The sequence below is a fragment of the Falco peregrinus genome, chromosome 2, assembly GCF_023634155.1.
Source record: "Falco peregrinus isolate bFalPer1 chromosome 2, bFalPer1.pri, whole genome shotgun sequence".
NCBI lineage: Eukaryota > Metazoa > Chordata > Aves > Falconiformes > Falconidae > Falco > Falco peregrinus.
Genome location: NC_073722.1, coordinates 96,270,499 through 96,292,940, shown reverse-complemented (window position 1 = coordinate 96,292,940; position 22,442 = coordinate 96,270,499). Strand labels below are relative to the sequence as shown.

At 55.9% G+C, this 22,442-nt stretch overlaps 1 protein-coding gene across 3 annotated transcripts; it reads right to left on the bottom strand.

Moving 5' to 3' along the window:
- Positions 1-1,885: 1,885 nt before the first annotated feature.
- HIP1R (huntingtin interacting protein 1 related) lies at positions 1,886-20,741 on the bottom strand. 3 transcript variants are annotated; one of them, XM_055794991.1, is made up of 32 exons: positions 20,556-20,741; positions 15,764-15,827; positions 15,197-15,339; positions 14,817-14,873; positions 14,500-14,580; positions 14,284-14,360; positions 13,911-13,972; positions 12,638-12,778; positions 12,112-12,169; positions 11,938-12,013; positions 11,571-11,708; positions 11,422-11,480; positions 11,279-11,351; positions 10,720-10,903; positions 10,557-10,645; positions 10,143-10,259; positions 9,570-9,671; positions 9,139-9,333; positions 8,743-8,890; positions 8,317-8,403; positions 7,899-8,009; positions 7,389-7,525; positions 6,472-6,582; positions 6,310-6,368; positions 5,954-5,984; positions 5,762-5,824; positions 5,203-5,303; positions 4,496-4,601; positions 3,606-3,729; positions 3,404-3,465; positions 3,065-3,256; positions 1,886-2,975 (listed from the first exon to the last, which is right to left on the bottom strand). In XM_055794991.1, the coding sequence occupies exons 1-32, from the start codon at positions 20,646-20,648 to the stop codon at positions 2,928-2,930; spliced, it is 3,189 nt and encodes a 1,062-aa protein (XP_055650966.1). In that variant the 5' UTR covers positions 20,649-20,741; the 3' UTR covers positions 1,886-2,927. The 3 variants fall into 3 exon arrangements, with proteins under 3 accessions (XP_055650966.1, XP_055650967.1, XP_055650968.1); XM_055794992.1 differs by having other exon boundaries at positions 7,899-8,006; XM_055794993.1 differs by lacking the exons at positions 13,911-13,972; positions 14,284-14,360; positions 14,500-14,580; ... (2 more) ...; positions 15,764-15,827; positions 20,556-20,741 and adding an exon at positions 13,316-13,904.
- Positions 20,742-22,442: the final 1,701 nt, after the last annotated feature.

Here is a 22,442-nt window from a genome sequence, read left to right as displayed (position 1 = left end):
CCTCTCTCTGCAGATAGAATAATGGTATTTAAAAGTCATTAGCAAATTGGATCCTGTTCAGCAGGATGTCTTGATGGAGTCTCAAAATAAACCTTTGCATACAGTTTACAGTTGTGATTGGGTTTTTTTTGTCTGCTACAAATAGCAAATGCTTTCAAAAAGTATAGGAGTCAAGAAAATCTTAGACTGGACAGTAAGCTTGATTTTGATATAAAAATTACTCTAGCACATAGGTTACACTTTTAAGTGGCCTGTGGAGCTTTTGTTTTGCTGATGATTTTTGAGATTTTGTATGTGCTGGCCTGGGTATTTTACTGGCAGCCTCTGACAAGTATCCATTTAAGTCAGTCATAGTGAAACAGCAGTGGTGTTAAATAATTTACATTTACCCATAGCATCATTCTTAAAGCTGCATTTTACTTTATTTTTGAATTCTTTAAATATAGCTGTGGCTAGACTGACGGTAGGGAGATTTTAAAAGTTAGCATTCTTGATTGATCAATATTTCCATTACGAAATGTAACAATGTGAGTGGTTAGGGTGATGTCAGTCTCCCAGCAAATGCATGTTCATCACCGTCTATAAATAGATCGCAAGCTATTGCAGAAAGTGCTTCCTTGTACCGAGAGAAAAGGTTTCTCAAAGAAATGAAACTCAGCAGTCACTGCTGTATCCTGATAAGACATTGTCCTTGATGTGACAGCAGTCACCCGAAGGACATGGCTGGGTAACCCTCTCTCAGCTCTCTTCCACCACTGCTGTAGATAAGAGGTTCTCCATAGCTTCATGGAAAGGCTAAGGAGAACATAAATTTTTGGGTTGGAGATGATCTCAAAGTAACTTGCAGTGTTAAACCAGCTGTTTGTGTTGCCCAGTAACACCAGTATCCACACCAAAGCCTTTTAATGTGGAACACACTTTCTACGTAGAATTGGTTGGGAAATGAGAATTGTCACTTGCTACGCTGCCTGTAGTAGCTGCTCATAAAAGTGTAAAGTCTGTTTCGTGACAAGTACTCTCAGAAATCTTGTCACGAGATTGCTACATAACTAAAATAATATATAAATATAACATAATAAAATGCCTTATAAATTTGTTTTCTTGAGATACAGCAACTGTAATTCTAGTGAACTGCTTTAACAATAGGCTATAACATAATAGGAATGTTATGTGATAGGAATGAAAAGTCATGGTTTTGTCTGTGGTTGTGTGAAATCTGATTGTAATTGTTTTTTGTGGGGGGGAGTGGTGTCATGATGGATTGGATGACAATGTTGATTCTAGACTTTTCCAAAAGGACCCTTACAAATATCTTCTTAAGGGACCTGTGTTCACCCTGTCATGGTCATTCTTGGTGAGCTCCAAATGCTTGTCTTACCATTTCACAGGTACCTCCACCTTGCACCATGAGGTGCGGTGACATTTGGCCCTGCAGATACTCCCAGTTAATCATAGAGTAAAAAAAAATCTGCATTTCTCGCAGGCGTGTGCCAGTGGTCCTGCTGAGCAGCTGCAAGGCTGCAGGTTAACAGCTGCCCTGGCTGGAAAGCAGCATTGATCCTGCACCCACGCCACTGTGGCTGGATTGCTTTTTATTTATTTAAGCTACTTATTTTCAGTAAGGCTGCCAGTCACCCTGGCTGCTGCTGACAGCCATGAAAATCATGTGCTACTCTGCCCTGGTGAGCTGCTGACGCTGGGCATGCCTTAGTGCTACAGCTGTACCAACAGAGGTGCATAAATATGTCCTATACACACACATGTGCATAAATGTGTGTATATATATATACAGAAATATGCAAACATGCATATATATAAAAATACATCCATATATATGTAGGCACACACAGAGCCATTCACACAAATACAGATAGCTACATATATCTAGAGACACATGACTATATATTTATAGATATGTTTATGCACACACAGACCTTAGATAGATAGGGGTGGTGGGTCCACACAGTGGCATCTGACACCCCCCACCCTGCCCCTGCGCTTCATCCAATTCCTTCCAGGCACTTCATTGCCTTTCTCTGCCCCAGTTCAGGGCCAGCTTGCTTCAACCAGCCCGGGCATCAGCCCCCTCCCCACCGATGAGCTGACCAGGCACAACATTTCTTTTAAATATTGCTTCTTTAATAATCTACGTCGTGGTAGTAGCTCTAAGGGAAGATACAGCTGACAACATTTTTCTTCTGCCCCCGTGTCTTTCCACATTGGTAATTCCTTCTTGATGCAGACTTCTCTATCCCCCAGCTCCCATAGGCCACGGTTAGATTTAATTCTGCTTATTATCTTAAATATAAAACATAAACGCAACTGATCCCCTGACGTTGCCACAGTAATAAAAAATAGAAAAGGAAAAAAAAAATATATGTTTGTATCCTTATTGCCAGTGTGTGCCAGTAACTGCTTTTTCCCTTACAAAAAGCCCTGCTCCTCATGCCAGTGAAGGCTGCCGTCTCCCTCTCCACCGAGGGCTGATCCCACGCCGAAAGTCAAATTATTCTTCAGGCTGAAAAAGGGGGATTTTAAAAAAGGGTTGCAAGAAAAGCCCAGCGGTCTCCAGCAGTTCACGGTTCTTTGAAAGGGTCTGAGCAGTACAGTAGAGAGCTACATTTACTGAAAACTTCTAGTGCTGATAAAAGTTTTTGGTTTCTTTCTTTTTTTAATTTAACCCAAACAAACCCCAAATTAAATTAAACCTGTTGGCAGGCCAGGAGGAAGAGGGCATCTCCTGCCGCCTGGGGAGCTGGGAGAAGCCCCCCTGCTCTACAGCTAGAAATCAAATGAAGAGGAAAAAAAAAATTTTTTTTTTTTATAAAAAACATCCAGTTTTCCAGGCCAGGCGGTGAGGAGAGCCCCGCGCACGAAGGCACACCAGCGCAAAGGCAATGTGGTCTGGGGGAGGCTGGCGGCCCCCACTAGACGTTGGCCCTGTGAGGTGGGCACGGGCCGGCATCTCGCTGGGGCTGCAACGAGAGTGGGGACAAAGCCAACCATCAGTCCCCACTGCTGTGACTGCCCCCCCACCCACTACCCTTACCCCCAGGGACCCTACCTCCCCCAGGCTGGGTTTTTGAGCCAAGGGCGGCTTCTTGAGGATGCCTCGCCGGGGGGCTGGCGCCGGCTTGGCCTCCCCGTCGTCCTCCACCGCGTCGTAGGTGCCGGCCAGGGCGTAGTGCTGCTTCCTCAGCTCGCCCAGGCGCACCCGCTCGCCCTCCAGGCGCTTCTCCAGCTCCAGCACCTTCACCTGCACCCAAAGAGCCACCCTGAGCACCCAGGGGTGCGTCCCCGCTGTCCCCAGCGCCATGCTGCGGGGCAGCAGGGACCCCCCCCCCTTGCATGGAGCTCAGCCTGGCCCGGGGTAGCAGCACTGGAGCCACCTTCGTGGCCCTACCTGTGTTTCCATCTCTTCCTTCTTCAGCTTGATGAGGGACATGCCCGAAAAGTCCATGGTGTCTGTGGAGACAAACAGAGGGTCCTCACTGAGCGCAGCCCCTACACACCGAAGCGGAGGAGGCCAGCCACCTCGGGGTGTTCACAAGGCCACAAAGAGCCATGGGGTGGTTCCTTCTCACCTTTCTTCACAAAACCCTCACCTTTCTCCTCAATCTGCTCCTGCCCCGACTTGGTGGAAGCCACAACGTTGGCCGCCATCTCGTTGACATTGCGTGAGCACTCCTGGAGCCTGCCCAGGTTCCTGCTGCTCTTGTCGGCTTTCACCTGCAAAGAACAGGGGGATGGCTGTGGGACCCCCCAGGGCAGCCCCAGGCAGCCATGTTCTGCCTTAGAGACATCATGTCAGAACAGCCCATGGGCGTGAAAATCTGGGAGTGGGAAGGATGGACAGATGGACATGTTGGGATCTTGATGATCCCATCACGGCCAGACAAGGTGACCCCACAAGGCCCTGCAGCCTCAGGGCACTAAACCAGCTCTGCTCTCACTGAGCACACACGGATAAGCAGCATCAGTGAAGACAGAGCTTTTTTTTTTTTATTTTCTTTTAACCAGGCTCTTAGTTTTAAAACTATCCGCTGTAAAAAGCCGTATGGGTCCTTCTCCCCGCAAACTGCATCCCCATTTGCTCCTTGAAACCTCTCCCCATCGCCTTCACCCACACAAAAGGTGGCAAGGACCAAAATCCACCATTCTTAATGCTGGCTGCTGCAGTTGCTTATTCGGGGTTTCTCGTTAGTTATTAACATTTTCTTTACATGATCAGCTTGACAGGAGGAAGACGGGAGGTTTTAGACATCTCCATTTCCGCGGTAAGCCCTGCTAGGTGTGGAATATTAATGCAGGTGAAGACACAGGGATTAAAATCACAGACTGACTTGAAAATACTCGGAGATTCCCCTCCTCCCTGCTCTGGGCTGGCAGGATGGCCACATACCACTGCCCAAAAACACCTGTGGGACAACACTGTGGGAACAAAATGACTTCACGTGACAAAGCCGCACGCAGATGACCTCGCTGGGATACCCACCTTGGAGGCAGCCACCAGCTGGGCCGTGCTGGCAGCAATTTCATGGGAGCAGACTATCAGTTCTTCATATTTGCCCGTATGCAGGACAACTCTGTCTGCTGACTCCCTGCGTTACAGGTCAGAAGGGAGATCATATAAGAGATACTTGCCATGCACCACGGAGCATGTCTAGATTACTTATCTCCTGCTATACCCTTACAAAGCAGCATCAGACCTTGAACCAGCAGCTTTGCCTGTAATTACTTAAAGCTCATTTACAAAGCAATTACTCAACGCCCAGACCCAGAAGTTTTGGACGGGTATAAAATATCAAGAGGCAGGACTGTGTATCTGTAATGAAGCGGATATGATTTTTAAAGCTTTGTCCGAAAAAGCTCCCACGTTTCCTGCACCCTGCCTCCATGCCAACCACCTCATCCACAACCATCTGAGCAGGAACCAGGACACAGAGTATTTGACTGCAGCAACTTTCACATTTTGCAAACAGGGAGGAACTGGCAATCCCTGCTTCAGTGACCATGCGGTCCAACCCAGGCTACGATGCTCTGTAAGGAATTAGCAATAATATCCATGCAGACTCAGCGGTGGGGCGGTTTGGGTTATTGGGCGATGGAGAAGCAGGGGCTGGCTCCAGGTGCAGGACGTGGAGCCACACCATGCCAGGAGCCTCCCGCAGCGGCTGTGGGACAGATCCCGGGGGTACCTACACGAGCTGCGTGGCTCCCCAACCCACAGCCTTGGAGGCAGAGATCAGCCCTTCAGTCCATCGTGAGTTCTTGGCATAAAACTCCTGAGTTGTTGCTGCCCCCTGTTGTTATGAGAATATTATGGCTTGTATTAACTTGATACAACAATATACATATCCACAAATCCGTATAAAATATCCGTATGAAATATAACAAGATAAATTCAAATATAAAGCCATCAATCAAGGGACTAGCAGCATTTCCGTGCCCTTCAGGCTGCTCTTACTGGCCTGCTTAAACACATATCAAGAAAACTAGCACTGGAGCTGCAAGCCTGCAGATTTGGGCTGGGTTTAAAACACACATGTTTAAGCCATCATCTTCAGATGGACAGGGCTTTGCAAAAGCAACAGTGAAGTGTGCAGAGAGCATGGTGCTGAGCAGCCTGTCCCCAGCAAGTGGGGCTGCCAGAGTATCGCTAACATGGAAAAGTGCAAAATTCACTGTGTTTCTGCAAATTGTGGGAAATTCTCCTGTATTTCATGTTGGTGCAGAGAGACGAGTGTAGGGGAGGACTTACCCGGCCACTTTCTACTATCTCCTTCTGTAGGTTCGTAGATGTCATTACAAGAAGTCTAATAGCCTGGAACAAAGAAAAACAGGTTTTGGTGTTTACTGGGGATTTTATAGAGAAGGACTGATGCTGCCGATGGTGGGAAGTTACAGTTTTGTGCAGTCTTTGATGCCCCTGATAGGTTTCTGCAGTACTAACCTTCATTAGCTCCGTGCAGGAGTTCAGAATCCTGTAGGGAAACAAGAGAAAAGTGTTCAGCATCCTCCGACAGCACATCCAGGGAAGCAGGCTTTGGCCTCAGTTAGAAAAGGGGTCTTTTTTGGAGACCAGCCAGCCAACAGGTTACTTCTAAGCAGCCCCCAATGCAGCTGTGAACAATTGGCTTAGATGTGCAAGATGAAGGTCCACCCTTCGAAAGATAATTCCGCGCTCAGCCTCAGGACGATGCGGCACTGGGTTGCACGTGGGGCTTTGGAGCAGAGCACAGCGCGGCAGGTATGGGCACGGGACAGAAACCTGCCTGCGGCTGTCACATGCCGCCCCTCACAACTCACCGCTCGTTCACTTCGAGCTTAACACCAGAGCTCTTGTTTCTGGCCTGGCTCATCATCTCCTGTTGGGAAACACAAGAGGAAAAGGGTTGGACACCACGTTGCTGCAAGGGTGAGCAGGGTGGAGAAGGCACCAGAATGGGCCATCCTGCAGCTTTGTCTCACCTCTATTCGCCTGACAGCATCCTCAATCGCTGCTGAGGTGGAGGCCATCTCCTTCTCAACCATGTCCCCCAGCTCTTCTTGCTTGATATCTAAGCTCTTGGGCCTCAGCTCCTGCCAGGGGAGGCAGGAGTCGCCAGGGGGGTTTAGGCAGAGGGAGAGAAGGGAATACTTGTAAGAAATAACACCAAACCAGAGCATCTAACTTCTTCCCCCCCACCCTTAAATAAAGCTGCAGGAACAGCATTCTGCAGACTGCAAGGGTGAAGGCACATGTGCCACCAACTTGCAGCAAATAGAGCACAGGGACCTCAAAGGTAAGAAATGCCCCAAATCAAGGTGACAAAACTCAGTCCCAGGAACAGTTTCGGCAGGGCAGGGCTCCAGAGGGGTGTGTGGAGAGCTGACAGCCTTTGAATCAAGAGCAGTTTAATAGAAAAGACTAATGGGGGCTTCACGAGAAGAATTATCTGAAAGCTGGGAAGTTTTATTCCGCAGGGATTGCTGGGCTGAGATTTCAGTTATCTGAGGGTGGCTGTCTCTGTGCAACACTAGGAAGGGTCTCAGCGCTCAGAAGCTAAGATGGCTCAAGGAAAGCACCAGAACCTGTGGGTATGGGGGACAAGGCACCCCAAAGTGCTCATTCCAACCCAGCGCGTTCAATTGCAGTTCTGGACAATGGGGAAAGCCAGGGTTTGATTATTTTTAACAAACAAACAAACAAACAAATGAAAAAAGTTCACCAAGGTGCAGCCAGGAGGCTGCGAGCAAACATCCCACCTCAACAAATGAAAGCAACGTCCTACTGCACTAACTGCCTGCTTCGATTTTTCCTTTAGGAAATACCAGTGCCAACAAATCACCCACCCTGGCAGCCACGGCGGGGAAGGTGGGTGGCTGCGCTGGGCTCCATCTCCTACCTGGGCCAGCTGCAGGACCCCCCGCAATGCCCGCCGCACATCCCCCAGCTCAGCACACCCCAGCGTCTGCTTGTCCTTCAGCTTGCCCAGGTAGTTCAGGCTCCGCTGCCCGCAGTCCCGGCACGTCTCTGTCAACCCTGGGGAGAGGATGGGTTGGTGCTGGGCCCCTCGCTGGGCAAGAGGTGCCTCCTTCCCAGCCCTCCCACCCTCTTCTTCCTCCTCCCCTCAGCCACAGAGATGATGCCAAGCAGCAGCGGCATCCGGAAAATCTGTTGCAGAAGACCATAAATCAGTTTCCAGGAGCAAAGCGATGTTCCTGACCCAGGAAGGGGCACCAGACGGGACAGAATGTTGGGAAGAGGAGCACGGGGAGCATGTGCTGCCCCCAGGGAAGATCTGTCCCATATCCAACCCCTGGTGGCAGGGGCTTTGGCATGGCCGCCCCAAAAAAGAAGCCTCATAAGCCAAAAATCCCCCCCAACGCCTGCTGTGTCCATGCCCAGCACTCACGGTCGGCATGGTCAGTGGGAGCCAGGTGGGATGTGGCGCTGCCATTCACGATGGTGTCAGCCGTCAGGTGTGCGAAGAGGGCCAGAGCCCCCACCAGCCCCGCAGCATCTGCTGGCGAGGGGATGCGGTCAGGTGCTGCCAACCCAGGGCACCCCTTGCCATGTCCTGGGAGCTGCAGCCCGCCCTCAAAGGCACCCCAGGATCAGCACAAAAGCTTGGAGAAGTCGGCATTGACCCCTCTAGTTTGCCGGCTGCTCCCTGAACGAGCACACAGGAACCCACCAACTCCACCCACCACGTCCCTCCATCACCACGGCATTGCACGCTTGCCAACAGCCCTGAAGCAGCTGGGGGCTGCTGGATGTATAAAAATAAAAGCAAGATGCAAGCAATGCCACCGGTCCCCAGCCCCAGGTACCTGCCATGGAGGCCACGTACTGCGCGTGCCCGTTCTCCAGGGCATCCGTGGACTCCAGCGCTGCCTGCGCCCGGCTGAGCAGGTAATCTGCAACAAATTTAGCTTCATGAGCACGGTCAGGCTGCTGAGGGACTGAATAAGCACAAGGACCGATTCCACAAGGAGTACTGACTCCACGAGGCACCACTGAGCAGAAGCCAGAACAGCTCAGGTCCTCAAAGCCCTGGCTGAGGAACAGCACTAAAATCTGAGCAAAAGAGCACTGAGATGAGAGCTAAAAATTCACTCCTGGAAAGCCTGACCCCCACCTCCTTGGGCATGATGTTTGGTAGGAAAAAATGCCTGGGGGAAGCTGAGATGCAACATATCCATCTTGGAGGGAGAAGGGGCTGCAGGTTGCAACCCCCGTGGTCAAGGGGGACATACCTGGGGAGCTGGTGCAGCGCACGTGCAGCGGGTCATCCAGCTTGGCCACCGCGTCACGAAGGATGTCCTCTGCTTCCTGCACCGCCTCCTGCAGGATGCCAAACTGCTGGTCCAGCAGCTTCTGCTGCAGGCTCTGCTCCTGGTTGCTCTGTGGGGTGGGCGGAACAAGCGAGTGACACAACTTGGACACAAGACCCCTGTCACCGTGGCCCATCACCAGCATATCCCTCGAGAACCCCTTTGCAGGATTAGACCCAAGCATCCCAATATCGCTAGAGCAAGTAACATCCCTCTGCCTACACTGGTGATGGCTCAGCTGAGCCACCTGACTGCTCAGCACCCCCAAACACATCTCGCCCCAGCGAGTAGAGGGGCAGTGGGCTCTCCACACCATACCTTATCCAGGAGCCTGCCCTGCAGCTCTCGGATCTCCCTCGTGGCCTTGTCTGCCTCCTGGCTCAGCTGCAGCTCCTTCTCCTCAACGAGGCCACGCGCAGAGAGCAGCTCACACTCCTTCTCACTCACTGACCGCCTCAGCACCTCCTTCTCAGCGTGCAGGGCCTCCACCTGGGCGCTGAGCTCCACACCTGCCTGCCAGCGGGGCCAGGAGACCCCTGTCACTCAACCTGCCACCTGGCTGTGAGCCCAACAGTTCCACAGAGGGAGCAGAGGACATGCCCTGCTCATGACCCCGATGGAGCAGACCCATGTTCAGCCCCACGACGGCTCTTCAGACTGCTGTTTGTGCTGCTGGCTTGGCAGTGGTGGCAGCTGTGCCATCTTGCGTGACGGGGATTTGGGCGCATCCTGTGCTGCCAGCCTCGTACCTGCTTGGCGTGGCTTAGCGAGCGCTGTGCCTGGTCCAGCTCATCCCGCCGGGCGTCCAGCTCCTGCCGCAGCTGCTCCATCTGTATGCTCTGGTCCTCCAGCTGCAAACACATGCCCACACCAGCGGCTCAGCTGCTGCAAACATGCTCCAGCCCCGCTTGGCACCAGCACACAGCCAGGATGGCAGGAACAAATCCGGCCACGTTTTGCGGGAGGGGTTTTCAGGGTCTTGTTGGGGGTCTCCTGAAAGGCCTCTTTTCCCCAGGGCAGGAATTTTGAGAGCAGCCCCCACTTGGGCCCCAGAGAACAAAAGCACCCAAACCCATCAATTTGCATTGTGCCATTTTCTTGGGCAAAGAAGAGGGTGATATGGGCAAGAGGGACCAAAGCATGCATTAGCATCTTCCCCAGGAGCCAGGGCAATGCTTTCCTGATCAGAAACCGACATCAACAACCATCCTGACCCCTTGCACCCAAGCTGTGCACAGCCACCGCTTCCTGGGCTGGAAAGGGCTCAGGGCCGGCCAGCGAAGCCCGGTGGCTGGGCAGGATCCGGGGCTGTGCTGGCTCACCTTCATCTCGGCCTCTCGCTTGACCTGCTCCACCTGAAACGCCAGCTGCTCCTTGACACGTGCCACCTCCTCCTGGCTCTGCTGCGTGACTGTCAGCTGCTTGGCAGTGTCGGCGTTCTGTGTGGGGACAGGGGGCTTACTGGGCATTCCCACCAGGGACCCTCATCATCGCTGACTCATCCTGACCAAATTCTGGCTTGGGATAACTCCAAGATGCCTTTCTCACGGCATCGAAAATGCTGACTGCCAGGGGACATGAATTCAAGGGGTGCCCCCCACCCGGCGCGCAGAGGTCCCTGGGTGCAGGATGATGGGCCAAATACTGATGGGGCTGGGCACGCAGGAGCCATACCGGTGGTGGCAGTGGGATGAAGGCAGCAGTCGGTCCCTACCTGGCACGGGCAGCAGAATTACCTTCCTCAGGAGCTCGGCATGTGTGTTGATGAGCTCGCTGTGCTTCTCCTTCAGCTTCGTATAGCGGATCTCGGTGGCGTTGGCTTTCTCTGAATGGGGCGAGAAAGCGTCAGCAACCGCAGCACGGGTGTCCCGCGGCTGACTGGTGTTGTAGGGCACCTACTTTCTGCTTCCGCACAAAGCCGCTGGGACCTGTCGCTGTCCTGCTTCGCCCTCTGCAGCCTCTCCAGCTCATCCCGCAGCTGCTCATTGTCCACCAGCGCCTTCTGCTTCTGCTTGCGCTGCTCCTCCACTTCACCCTCCAGGCTGTTCACCTGCGCCTTGAGCTGCGTGATGTACCGCTGTGCCTGCGGGACACCGTCAGGCACTCAGGCACTGCCCTGCGCCGATGCCAATAACGCCTCTGCCCTCCCCAACATCCCTATTCAGGCACCCAGCTGCAGACTGGGCAAAGCAGCTGTGAGATGCACAGGAAAGCTCCCCCCTCAGCCGTCGCTGCTGCTCGGTCCCACTGCTAACAGCAGTCAGGACAGCAAGGGACAGCCCTCACATGCCTTCACCCAACCTCCACCAGGAGTCAGGTCCCAGCACTGGGAGAGGCCCCAAAACACAGCGCTGGGTGGCAGGACCCTGTTCCTGCTGCATCCTATCAGGGTTTCCACACCGCAGCACCAAAAAACACCCCGCTCTCGCACGCTGGCTGCTCCCTGGCCAAGCTTTACCTCCAGTTTAATCTTCTCCATCTCTGCACGGAGCATGTCCACCTCCTTCTTCAGGCTGTCAATCTGTGCATCCCTGTGGACAAAGGCAGGTCAGTCCCACATGCTGGCGGCCACCCCACCACTCCACTGCTGGCCCCCCATACCTGTCATCCCGAATGCCATTGGGTGGCCCAAAGGTTTGCTCAAATATATCTGAGGTGATCTGGAGAAGACAGAGGGTGCCGAGCTGAGCCGGGCTGCAGGTGCCTGTCCCCCCAACCCCAGGGTCCCCATCCCACCCCCATGCCCCCACCTGCGGCTCTGTCGTGGTAGCTGTGCTGATCTCAATGAGGTTCTCTGGCTCCTCATCCTCAGGGGCTTCCTCAGGGATGACAACCACTGGCTTCACGTGCTCCGCCAGCGCAGATGCCCGCAAGAAGTTTGGAGGACTCTGTGCAGACAAGAAGTTGTGGCGGCATTGCCTGCGGTTTTGGGAACCGCTGCAGGCAGATCGCTGAGGGCAGGGAGGCAGTCATCCCTACGCCACTGAGATGTGCCAGTGGGTCCCTCTGCAGTGTCCCTAGAACCTGAACCCACCCATGGGGACACCCCTGTGCACCCTACACCCACAAGCTCTCCAAAGCATCGCACACAAGCACCACACTGCAATCCTGCCGTACCTCCGGCAGCCGAGGGATCTGGATGAGCCGCTTGAAATACAGCATGTCTGATGCTTTCTTAAAGAAGTTTTTGAGGCTGGAGAGGGGAGAAAGAAAAACCGCTCACAGGGGAGGTGGGGAGGGAGCTCGGCGGGAGGGAGGGGACCCCACTGCCCCACCTCGGCCCCAGGTTACCTGCGAAACTGCTCATGGAAACGGTCTCGGTGGCCCTGCAGCGTGTCAGCCGGCAGACCTGCAGCAATGACGAGACAGCTGTGACTGATCCAGGGCTGCAAATCTAGTTACACGTGCCCCGATCCCTCCAGCTGCGAAAGGCAGCGGGGTAAAGGCCAGATGGGAGCAGGATGCGAGGCGTCAGGACAGGAGTGGGGATTCCCCATCCCTGGCATAGGGATGCGGTGCAGGGAGGTGGGTGTGGGAACCCTGAAATACCCGCACGAGGCCCCTGGTGCTGTGCTGCCCAGCAATCCCATGCAGGGGGCTGGGAGGCCAAGGCACATCTGCTTGAATTAATCAAGGACAAGTCCTTCTAATTCCTTCATCTGGGATGTCTACGTGGGATGAGGCAGGTCCTTAGAGCCCGGCTCGGATACAGGGACATGGCAACGGATGCCTCCATCCACACAAGCCTGGTCCCCAACTACAGCCAGAATCCCGACCCAGGAGAAGATCAGTGCAGGGCACATCCCCAGGGACTCACAGGAGTGCAGCTTGAACATTAACTTGACAGCGTAGTGGTAGAGGTGGCTGCAGTCCTGGATGACCTGGATGAGGGGGGCCAGGCGGCACTGCACTGCCGACATCTGCGACACTGCCATCGAGGTGTTGAGCTGCCTGAAAACTGGAGGGTTGAGCGCAGTGAGGTGCCCGCGCCGTGTTTGCGGAGCCGTCCTGCTCCAGGCGACTCAGCTTGATCATTAACCACAACGGACGTGGCTTTGCCGGGACATGGGGTAAATACCAGGGTTGCTGCCCGTCCCATCCCGCTGAGCTGGGAAGAACCCTGCTCCAAGCCAGAAAAACACCCAAAGGAACCACGGTGGCAGAGGGAAGGGGTGCTCAGCTCTGCCCCAGACACCCCGACCCCAAAAAGGAGGGATTTAACCCCAGGACGATGCAAAGGCAGGACAGCTGCCCTCAGGAGCTGCCGCTGCACGATGCAGCCACAGAAGGTGTGGGGTTCTGCTCCCCTATTTAATCGTGCAAGGAGCTGGGAGAGGATCCCAGGGCAGGGGACGGGCCTGCCGGCATTGCAGCCTCGTCTCTCCCGGCTCGGAAACAGATCCCTTCCCTTGGCAGAAGTCCAGCCAGCATATCCACTCTGGCTTCTTCCCCGCTCAGCTTTAAAGTATTTATGAATATAAATTCTCTGTATAACTGGGTCAGGAGGAGAAGCAGGAGGCTGCCAGGAGCCGGGAGCATGGTCTCTCCCGCTGTGCCCTGCTTTCCAGGGCAATTCTGTGTTCCCGACTTGCGACAGAGGAAGAAACCGCCACATTTTTAAGCCATCTAAAAATTCCTGGAGGAGACAAGAGAAGCAAACACAGGCAGGGGCCTCCAGCCCTCCCTGGAGGTATTTCAGGGAGGGGAACTGAGTATTTAGAAAGAGGTACGGCCCCATCCTCTGCTTTGAGGGGATGGAAAGGATTCCAGTAACGCATATGATGAATGTGGTTGTACCAAAAAAGCAATAAAAACAGATTTCAGAGCAGCACTGCTCTGAAAACAACATTCTGCATTGCTCAGGTGGGCTAAAACCAGCCACGTTCCTCAAATATTTTCCTACAACCACCTCTACAGAGCATCAACAGGGGAATCCAGCTAGAAACAACCTCAGAAATCCCTTCGGAGGAGGAGGAGGAAGGACCTGAGCCTCCCACCTCAGCCTCCCAAGCTGGAATTCCTTTCCTGACCAAAGAGTGAAACTATTGCTCAAGAGCCCTGGGGCTAGCGGGAGGGACCTGCCTCCTCACCTGACTCTGACAGCTTCAGCTCACAGTCCAGGTAGTCAAACAGCTCGACCGTCAGCTGGAAGCTGCCAAAAAAAAAAAAAAAAATATATATCCAAACCCCCATCACCCACTGGTTGAGACATTCCTGCTCCGGCTGCTCATGTTCACTGCAGGTCCTCATGGTGGCAAGGGCTCCGACTGAGCATCTGGTGGGTTTGCTCCCTGCATTTACACTCCTCACCGCTCTGTGGGTGCAGGAGGAACCCGGCACCATCCAACCAATTTATGAAGGACCGACAGCTGCCCCAAACGGGAGCCGTTCTGTTAGCAGGATGCTGCCAGGCAGGAGCCGGCGACTGCGTGCAGGGTGCTGCGCTCCTGCCGGGACACTCACATGTTGTTCACATCTGCCCCTGCAGTCTTTTCCAGCACCTCATCCGACACTTCGAGGCCCGGGGGGAACTCTGGATGCTTTGGAAAAGGAGAAGAAAAAACAAAAAAAGAAAAAAAAAAAAGCAGTTGCTGCTAACATTTTTGCTGGTGTGACCATCCCCTGGTGAAGCCCCGTCCCCCCGGCGTGGCAGGGTGTGGGAGTGGCAGAGGGTCTCACCTTGATGTGGAAGGAGATCTTGGTGAGGAGCAGCCGCGTATAGATGCTCACCAGCTGCCCATACCTGTCGTGCAAATGGCCCTGCCAGGGACAGGAGGGGAAACATGGCAAATCCAGAGCAATGAGCAAAGCCCACGCACGCTGCGGAACTTGCTCTCACCCTCTTGCCCTTCACCATGCACGTAACCATCACCCAGCAGGGGTGGAGACCACAGGTTATTTCAGGTGGTGCTTTGCCCCCCCCATGCCCACGATGTTTTTCAGCACCCACCTCCAAACACGCCGTAAGGCTCAAACCTCTGCTTCCCCCCACTCACCCACAAGTCCCCTGTCTCTCGGATGTTGCTGCGGTACCTCTGGCAGTCCTGGAGGACCTGGGGACAAAAACGGAAGGGATGTGGCATGGTGGGGCTGGCATGGAGCTGCCCTGAAGCTGAGGATGAGGATGGATTTGGCCCCTTACACCACTCCAGCTTTGGGAGAAGTTCAAGCTGAAGTGGCAACCAGAGGTCGGGGCTGTGCACAGGGATGTTTCCAAGATGCAGGATAACAGAGGGCTCCATAGCCCCACCGCCTGGGAAAGGTGGCTGGGGTAGGGCAAGAAACCCACCCGCTGCGCAGAGGGACATCGGCAAGAGGCAAAAAACTCCCCCCACCCCCAGCAAAGCCGGAGGGACGTTTGGGAGGGGTCACTCACGTTGGGGTGGCCATCGCGCAGGACCTTGTGCAGGACATGGCAGAACTTCCAGCTGAGGATGGCGCTGCTGGGCAGGGGCAGCCCGATGGCATAGGACCAGAAGGTGAATGCTCCCTTCTCGTGGTGGGTCCCCAGGATGATTCCTTCGAAACCTGAAGTCAAGGCCAACCAGATACACGGGGCAGCAGGGGACAGGCTGGGCTGGGTTCTATTCCTGTTCAACTTCCATTAAAAATGGGACGTGCACCGAGCATACGGCAGGCACAGAGATCACCGGTGCAATGCTGCACCCACAGATAAAACACCCGTTTATTTTTCCCTGGTGCACCTCTCCCTGCTGCAGGGCACATCGGGGCCCTTTGCATTTTATTGCCAAAGAAATGCAATTTTATTGCGCTGCTCTTGTTTGCATTTTCCCTGCTGCATGAACCCACGTGATGTCATCGCCCAGCCAAGCTCTGCAAGGGGTTCCCGTCTCCCAGATCTCCTGTGGCTCTGGCCCTGTGGGGTGAAACCCCTCCTGCCTCAGCGCTGGATCTCCTCCAGGCGAGCCAAGGGAAAGGATACGGCGGGCATGTTTCTCCTTCACTGGCGCTTCTTGGGTATTTATGGCTTTGCTGATGCTGATGGCCTGCAAGGGAAGGAGAGCGCGGCGTGACCCTTGCAGCTACCCCGTCCCCCCTGAAAGTGAAGCGCTGGCACTTTTGGGAAATACCCTGAATTTTATAACACATCTGTCACCTCAAAGCCATTTGTGACACATCAAAATAGGCTTTTTATCTCCAAACAAGTGGCACGTTAAAACCTCCCATCCCCAGCATGACTGGTTGGAGCTGGGCCCCTACCGATGCTCCCTGCTGTCCACATCCTAGGAAACAAATTTTTGCATTTTTGTAGCCTGAACTCAGCGCCGTGCCCAGGGAGCATTAAAGCACGACAGCAAGATGCCAAATTCCAGGGTTGTTTGTCTAATCACAAGGAGCCTTTGAACTGGGGGTTGTGGGGGTTGTGTTTTATTTTATGACGTTGCTGCGTGCAAACAGCACGTGGGGAAAACACAGCCCCCAAGCAAGGAGGGAGTGGCGGCCACAATGCCCATTTTGACAGAGCAAAAATCCAGAGCAATGTGATTATCAGAGGAGGATTACCTATATTTTAATGTGTTTGATCACAGCACACTTTAAATTATGAGTCTATTCCAAAAGATGACCCCAGACAGGGGGCAGTTGCATCTCCCGCCTGATGACGGACTGCAAAACTGAGTTGCTGTGATCGATGAGGATCTTCCTCCTCACTGGATCCCTGCAGGCAGACTCAACGGAGCTACTACATCCTTGCACAAGCCCTTGGTCACCACAGGGGAAAAACGTCCAAGCCAGGAAGGCAGGAAACATCCCCGCCACCGCTGCTTATGCCGGAAGAGAAACCCGGTCCCTCCCTGCAGCCCCACCAGCCATAAAACCTTATAAAAATCTTATTTCCCCTCCTGGGGAAAGCACCTGCTTCAACACAGCTGCTAGCCCAGGGGACGTCTCTGACTCGAGGTGCTTTCCTGTGTGAGGAGGAACCCGACGCTGAGTTATTGAGTGCTCCTGACTGATGCAGGAGGAACCTGACACCATGCCGAAGAGGTGACACCAAAGGTGTTGATGCACCAAATCCACCTCAAAAGAGCCCGAAACGGCTGCAACCGTGAGCCGGGCACAACAGCAACAAAATGACTGTGAATGCATCCTCAAAAGCGAGCCTGTCCCAAAACCCTGAGCCCAGCCGCTGGGAAAAGGGGCTGGATTTGCCTTTCCTGCACCAGGGAAGCCCTGGCGTTACCCCGCCATGTGGGGCCGTAAAGCAGCAGTGGAGTTAAGCTGGCGACTTGCTGTAATCCTCTTATCCTCCGAGGTTAATGAGCCTGGAGCGCCCAGGAACAGGCACTTGCAGCGTGGCTGCCTCTCCAAGAGCACCCAGCACCTTCGCAGCCACCGGAAAGCCCGGAGCCAGCCGAGAGCCTGCGCCCGTGACCACGGCTCAACCAGCGAGGAGACGTGCCAGGGGTCCTCAGCGCTGCCGGCACAACCAAAGCAATGGTTTACTGACACAAAACAAGGTTTATCACACGCCGGAGAGCGACAAGCCGACGGTTCTGTGAGGCAGGGCTTGGAAACACATCTTGCAGCAAAGAGCTGCTAAAGGGGTTGTTGCATCGTACTGAGGTGCTTTGCATGGTGGGGAGCAGGGCAGACATCTTCCAAGCCCGGATTTTTGCCCCCCACAGCGTGCGGGAGCAGCACGACACGCTCACCCCAACCTGTCACACTCATCCCAATGCATCAGTGGGTGCTGGGCTCAGCATCGAGCTGCAGAGCTGGGAGCAGGCACATGAAAGGGCCAATGCATGAGACGAGGGCAGACCCCTAGGGGTGGAAATGCTGTCCCAAATCCCCAGGGACAGGAGTTCAGCCACCCAGCAGGACGGGACCAGGGCTGGGACCCAGCTGGCCCATCCCAAAACCACCGTAAGTGCTGGTGGTTTTACTGTGTTTATTGCCCATAATCTCATTTCCAGCCTGACCAGCCAAAATTCAGCCCGGGAGCTCTGGGAGAGGCTGGTTTCATCCTCAGTGATTCAGCGCAGAGGTTTCAGCTGAGCCACCGCACGTCCAGCACAGAGGAGCGGACCCGTGCGGGGGCACTCCCAGCCCACCCATAGCACCACCGTAATGGAGACACGGTGTCCAGCACCGTCCCAAATCAACCACGGTGGCACTGACCCAATGCCAGTCCCTCGGGCTGCCAGCTCAGGTGTGCTTGCGCTGGCTCCAAACCCCAGGAGGTCCATAAAAAGGGGATGGTGGGACCAGGGGTGGGCACAGGGGGATGCTGTGACCTGGGACACCGGCGGGATGCTGTGACCTGGGACACCGGTGACTTCAAGATGTCCCTACCAGCTGCCCGGCAAAGCAAAGGACAGCTCCACAATGGGGAGATTCACCCTCAAACCGGCCTCCTGGGACATCACCGGCACCTCTGGAGATGGGCAGGTCCTAGGTGTCACTGCAGGTCACAACCAGCCTGGCCAAAACCTTCACGAAACCTGCAGACGGTTCCCCATCGCCACCCGGGAGCGGTGCAGCCCCGGCCCCGCCAGAGCGGGGGTCTGACCCCAAAACCTGCCCAGCCCCAGGAGCCCCGAGAAGTGCAGCCCGCACGCCTTACTCACAGCCCGCACGTACCAAGCCAGTGACTAAAGCTGGGATCAAAGCGCCCAAATGAAGGAGCACGGCTGACATCCACCCTTGCTTTCCAGGCTGCTTTTAATTACAGCGTGATCCTCCCCGCCCACAGCTCCCCGGAGCCCTGGCATCCCGCGGGGCCGCAATCCCCACCCGGCAGGTGGATGCCCGAGCCCAGTGCGACGCCACGGGAGGGAGAGATTTTTTGGCAGCAGGACGTCGAGCTGGAAACCTCCCCGGCCATGTAGCACGAGGGCTGGCCGGAGCAGCTGAACTGCAAACGGCTGCTCCAGAGGAGTTCCCTTCCGAACGCTTCTCCTTCCCAAATCACACCAAAAATCCAGCCCTCGGCAGTCACACATGCTGCGTACCTGGCAGCTCCAGAGCTTGTTGGATTTTTCACCTTCTCGTTTAAGAAAAGCAAAAATTGGCCACAGGAAAGGGCCAAGTTTTGAAAGCAAGTGCCCGCTGAAGGACTGAGGCTTCCCACCTGCCACAGGCAGCCACTCCAAGGGGGACATCTGCATCACCCCACCAGAAGACCTCAAAAAGCATTTGCAGGGAAAGCAGATGACCTTCACAGCACACGGGATCACACCGGGGCCAGCGACCCCGTCTGCCCCCACTGGCACCACCCCAGCCTTCGGTGGGGGAAAGGAGCTGGGGTGCTCAGTTCCAGCAGCAGCACTCTCCAGGGTGGTGTGACACCCTCAGCCACGGCACACGGAGGGGACATGCTACCGGTGTCCCCACAACACAAAGGCGACCAGTGGCTGTCTCCATAGCCAATATAATTAGGCGTAAAAGGCAGATCGATACCCACACACCGACATCAGAACTGTTTTGCTCTCACCTGAAGTGCTGCTACGGGAAACCATGTTAGAATAAAGCTCCTGCAGGACAGTTTTCCAGCAGTTGCTGGGAAAGAAGGTCAGTTTGGGGTGGTGACCATCACCGTCAGCCAGCGGGCCTGGGGTTCAGTTTGAGCAGCGAGCAACCGCTTGCTCACCCCACACGTAGCTCGGCCCACGGCATCCCTGCGGCTGCAAAGTTGCACTCGCTCAGGACACAAACCCCCCCCAAAAGCCCAAAGAGCCGTGGAAGTGCCGGAGAGAGGGGGGACAGGCTCCCGGCCGGCCCCGGCTGCCCTTGGGCACACGAGGCAGCGCTGCCACCACCATTATTTCGCAGCGGTGCCCAGCGGGACGATGGAAGGAGATGAGGCCAGAAGAAACCGGAATTGCCGGTTTTCTCATGTTGCTCCCCAAACCCAACATGCTCCGTTTCCTATCCAGCACGACCCAGCGGCACCGTGACCCTGCCAGACCCGAAACTGCCCCCTGGCCGGGCTGGCGTGGACCAAACCCACCCAGGGGCCAAGGAAAGGAAACAGGGGAAAAGGAATCAGCCGTGAATTTGCAGCCTGGAAAACCAGAGGGGCAGAGGACGCGTGCCAGGGGTCCCTCTGTCCATCCCGGCCCGTTCCCCACCAGCCTGCGCCAAGGCCGGCACCCAGCATCGCCCACCCGGCCGAGGGTGCGGGGCCACATCCGGACGCCCCGTCCGAGCCGGACACCGACGCCTTTGGGCTCCGCTCTCGCCCTGCCACCCTCTGCGGGGCCGGGCACCGCGACCCGGGGGTGCCACCACGTGTGACCCGCAGCCGCGGGGCTGACCCACCCCCGGGGGCCGGGGCGCGGGACAGGGGCGCAGGGCGGCGCGGGACCGGCACCGGCAGCGGGGGGCGGCTCCGGGGCTCGGCCGCGCTGCCGCCGGGGCCCTTCAACTTTCCCCGCTGGCTCCCGGCCGCGGTTACCTGCCGGGAAGGCCCGGGGGGGTGGGCGGAGAGGGACACGCCGCCTGCCCGGGTCTCTGCTGCGCACGGCGGGGACGCGGCCCCGGTGGCGGCCAGCGGGACCGGCCCGGGAGGAAGCGGCGGGCGGCAGCGGGGCCGGGCGGACCGGGGGATCCCGGCGGGGAGAGAACCCGCTCCCGCTCCCCCCACCCCAGGAAGCGTTGCGCGCCCCGAGGCCGTGCCCTGCGGAGCGGGCCGGTCCCGCAGCACCCCCGCCCCGAGCCGGGACCGGAGTCGGGACCGGGGCACCGCCACCCCCTCCCGCCGCCCTTGCCTGGCTCTTGTCGAACTGCTCCCGCTCCGCCTCCAGGCTGTGCCCGCCGCGGCGGCTCAGCACCCGCGCCGGCACGCTCTTGATGCTGTTCATGGCGGGCCGGCCCCGCGCACCCGGCCCCGCGCACCGCGCACCGGGGCAGGCAGCGACCGGCGCCGCCCCGCCGGCTCCTCCCGGCCGCGCACTGCGCCGCGCCCGCCCGCCCGCGCCCCAGGGCGCCCCCTGGCGGCCCCGCCCGGCCCCGCCTGCAGCCGGGAGCAGCCGGGGCCGCCGCCGCCGCAGCGACAGCCCGGCGGGACGCGCCGTGCACGGGGCACAGCGACTCGGCCCCGCCCGGAGACCCGGCGGGCGCCTCCCGCGGCCCGGCCGCCGCCGAGCCCCCGCAGCAGCTCGGTTTGCGGGATCGTTCCCTGCGGTAGCGCAAAGGCGCTCCCGGGAGCATCCGTGACACCGCCAGGCGGAAGGCAGCCGAGCCCGGGGCGGCTGGAGCCTCGCTAGGAGCCTCCCAGCGCTGGGTGACACAGCCGGGGAGCGAGTCACCCCCTGCCCGAACACATTCACCCCAATATTCCCCTTCTTCCCACTCCGCAAATCCAGGGCAGCCCCAACACAAAATCCCGGGGCTCCGCGGCTCCCCCCTGCCTGGCTGGAGCTCAGGTTTCTATAACGAGTTGAAAAGCATAATTTTCAGCTCACGAGGGGGTTCAGCGCCTGCACCCACCGACGCCGTGGAGCCGCACCGATGCCCCCAGGGCCTGACGCAGGGTACAGCTGCCGGAGAGCTGCGGGATCGCTATCGGTGGCTTTTCCAGGCAAATTTCTGTCCTACCCCCAGCAGCACATTTAGAGGATGGAGCCTGGAAGGTTCCTCTGCAGGTAGAGGAATCCAAACATGCTTTACATGTAGAAAACCCCCGTGAAGCTGAGATTCCCTCTGCGGGTAACGCGGGTGGGCAGGGAGGCCAGCAACTAGGACCAGAATTAGTCGCCTAATTTGGAGGCCATTAGTACAGGCAGGACAGCAGGCTGTCATTTAGGTCGTTACAGAGAAAGCAGAAAATTATATGGAAGAGTTAAGGAGGGGAAACCACAGTGCCAGTGTTGTATTTCACTGCAATGAATCCCTGGCAGCCAGAGCCTCCCACCCCTGAGCTGCCCCCACACAGGAAAAACGCTGGCGCAGCACTCAGCGGCGTGGACTTGGCACGGGTGTCCCAAACGGCTCTCGACACAGTGGCCCACTCATGTCTCAGGCTTGCCACATCCTATGTCCCAGAGAATCCTCGTTAATTAAGTACTCTGTGTTGGGCAGTGTCTTAAACAGGTAAGAAACACACAACAGTATCACCTTTAGCAGCTGATTTCATCTTTTAGTGAAAAAAGAAGTTCCGATTGTGATAACGAAACATGTCTTACCCAACAGTCAAAGAGAAAACCAGCCGAAATGCGCAAAAGCCAGTCACACCACAGGTGGCTGCTGCCATACAGCACTTACAGAGCCCACTAACTAACTAACCGAGCTCGTTAGAAGCTTTTCTTACAATAACTAGTTCCTGACCGGGGGAGGGCTGTTTTGCCCATCTCGGGGGTGACAGCTATGCAGGAGGCAGTTCCTGCTTCCAAGACTAATTAGGAACTTCCTATAAACATTATTCATCTCTCTCTACATGGCAACAAGTCCAGAACAACAAGAATAAACTAAAAAAAACCATGAATGCCTGGCTGTGTCATACTCTATCCATATTTCTGAGCCACCACAAAAAAAAAGAAACACAACAAAAAGAAGAAAAACAGTTCCCATGTTGTAACAATTACACACTTAAGATCCTTAAAAAACAAGCTCGTACTTAACCTGAGCTCTCAGCTATAAAAATAGTTTTGTTAGTC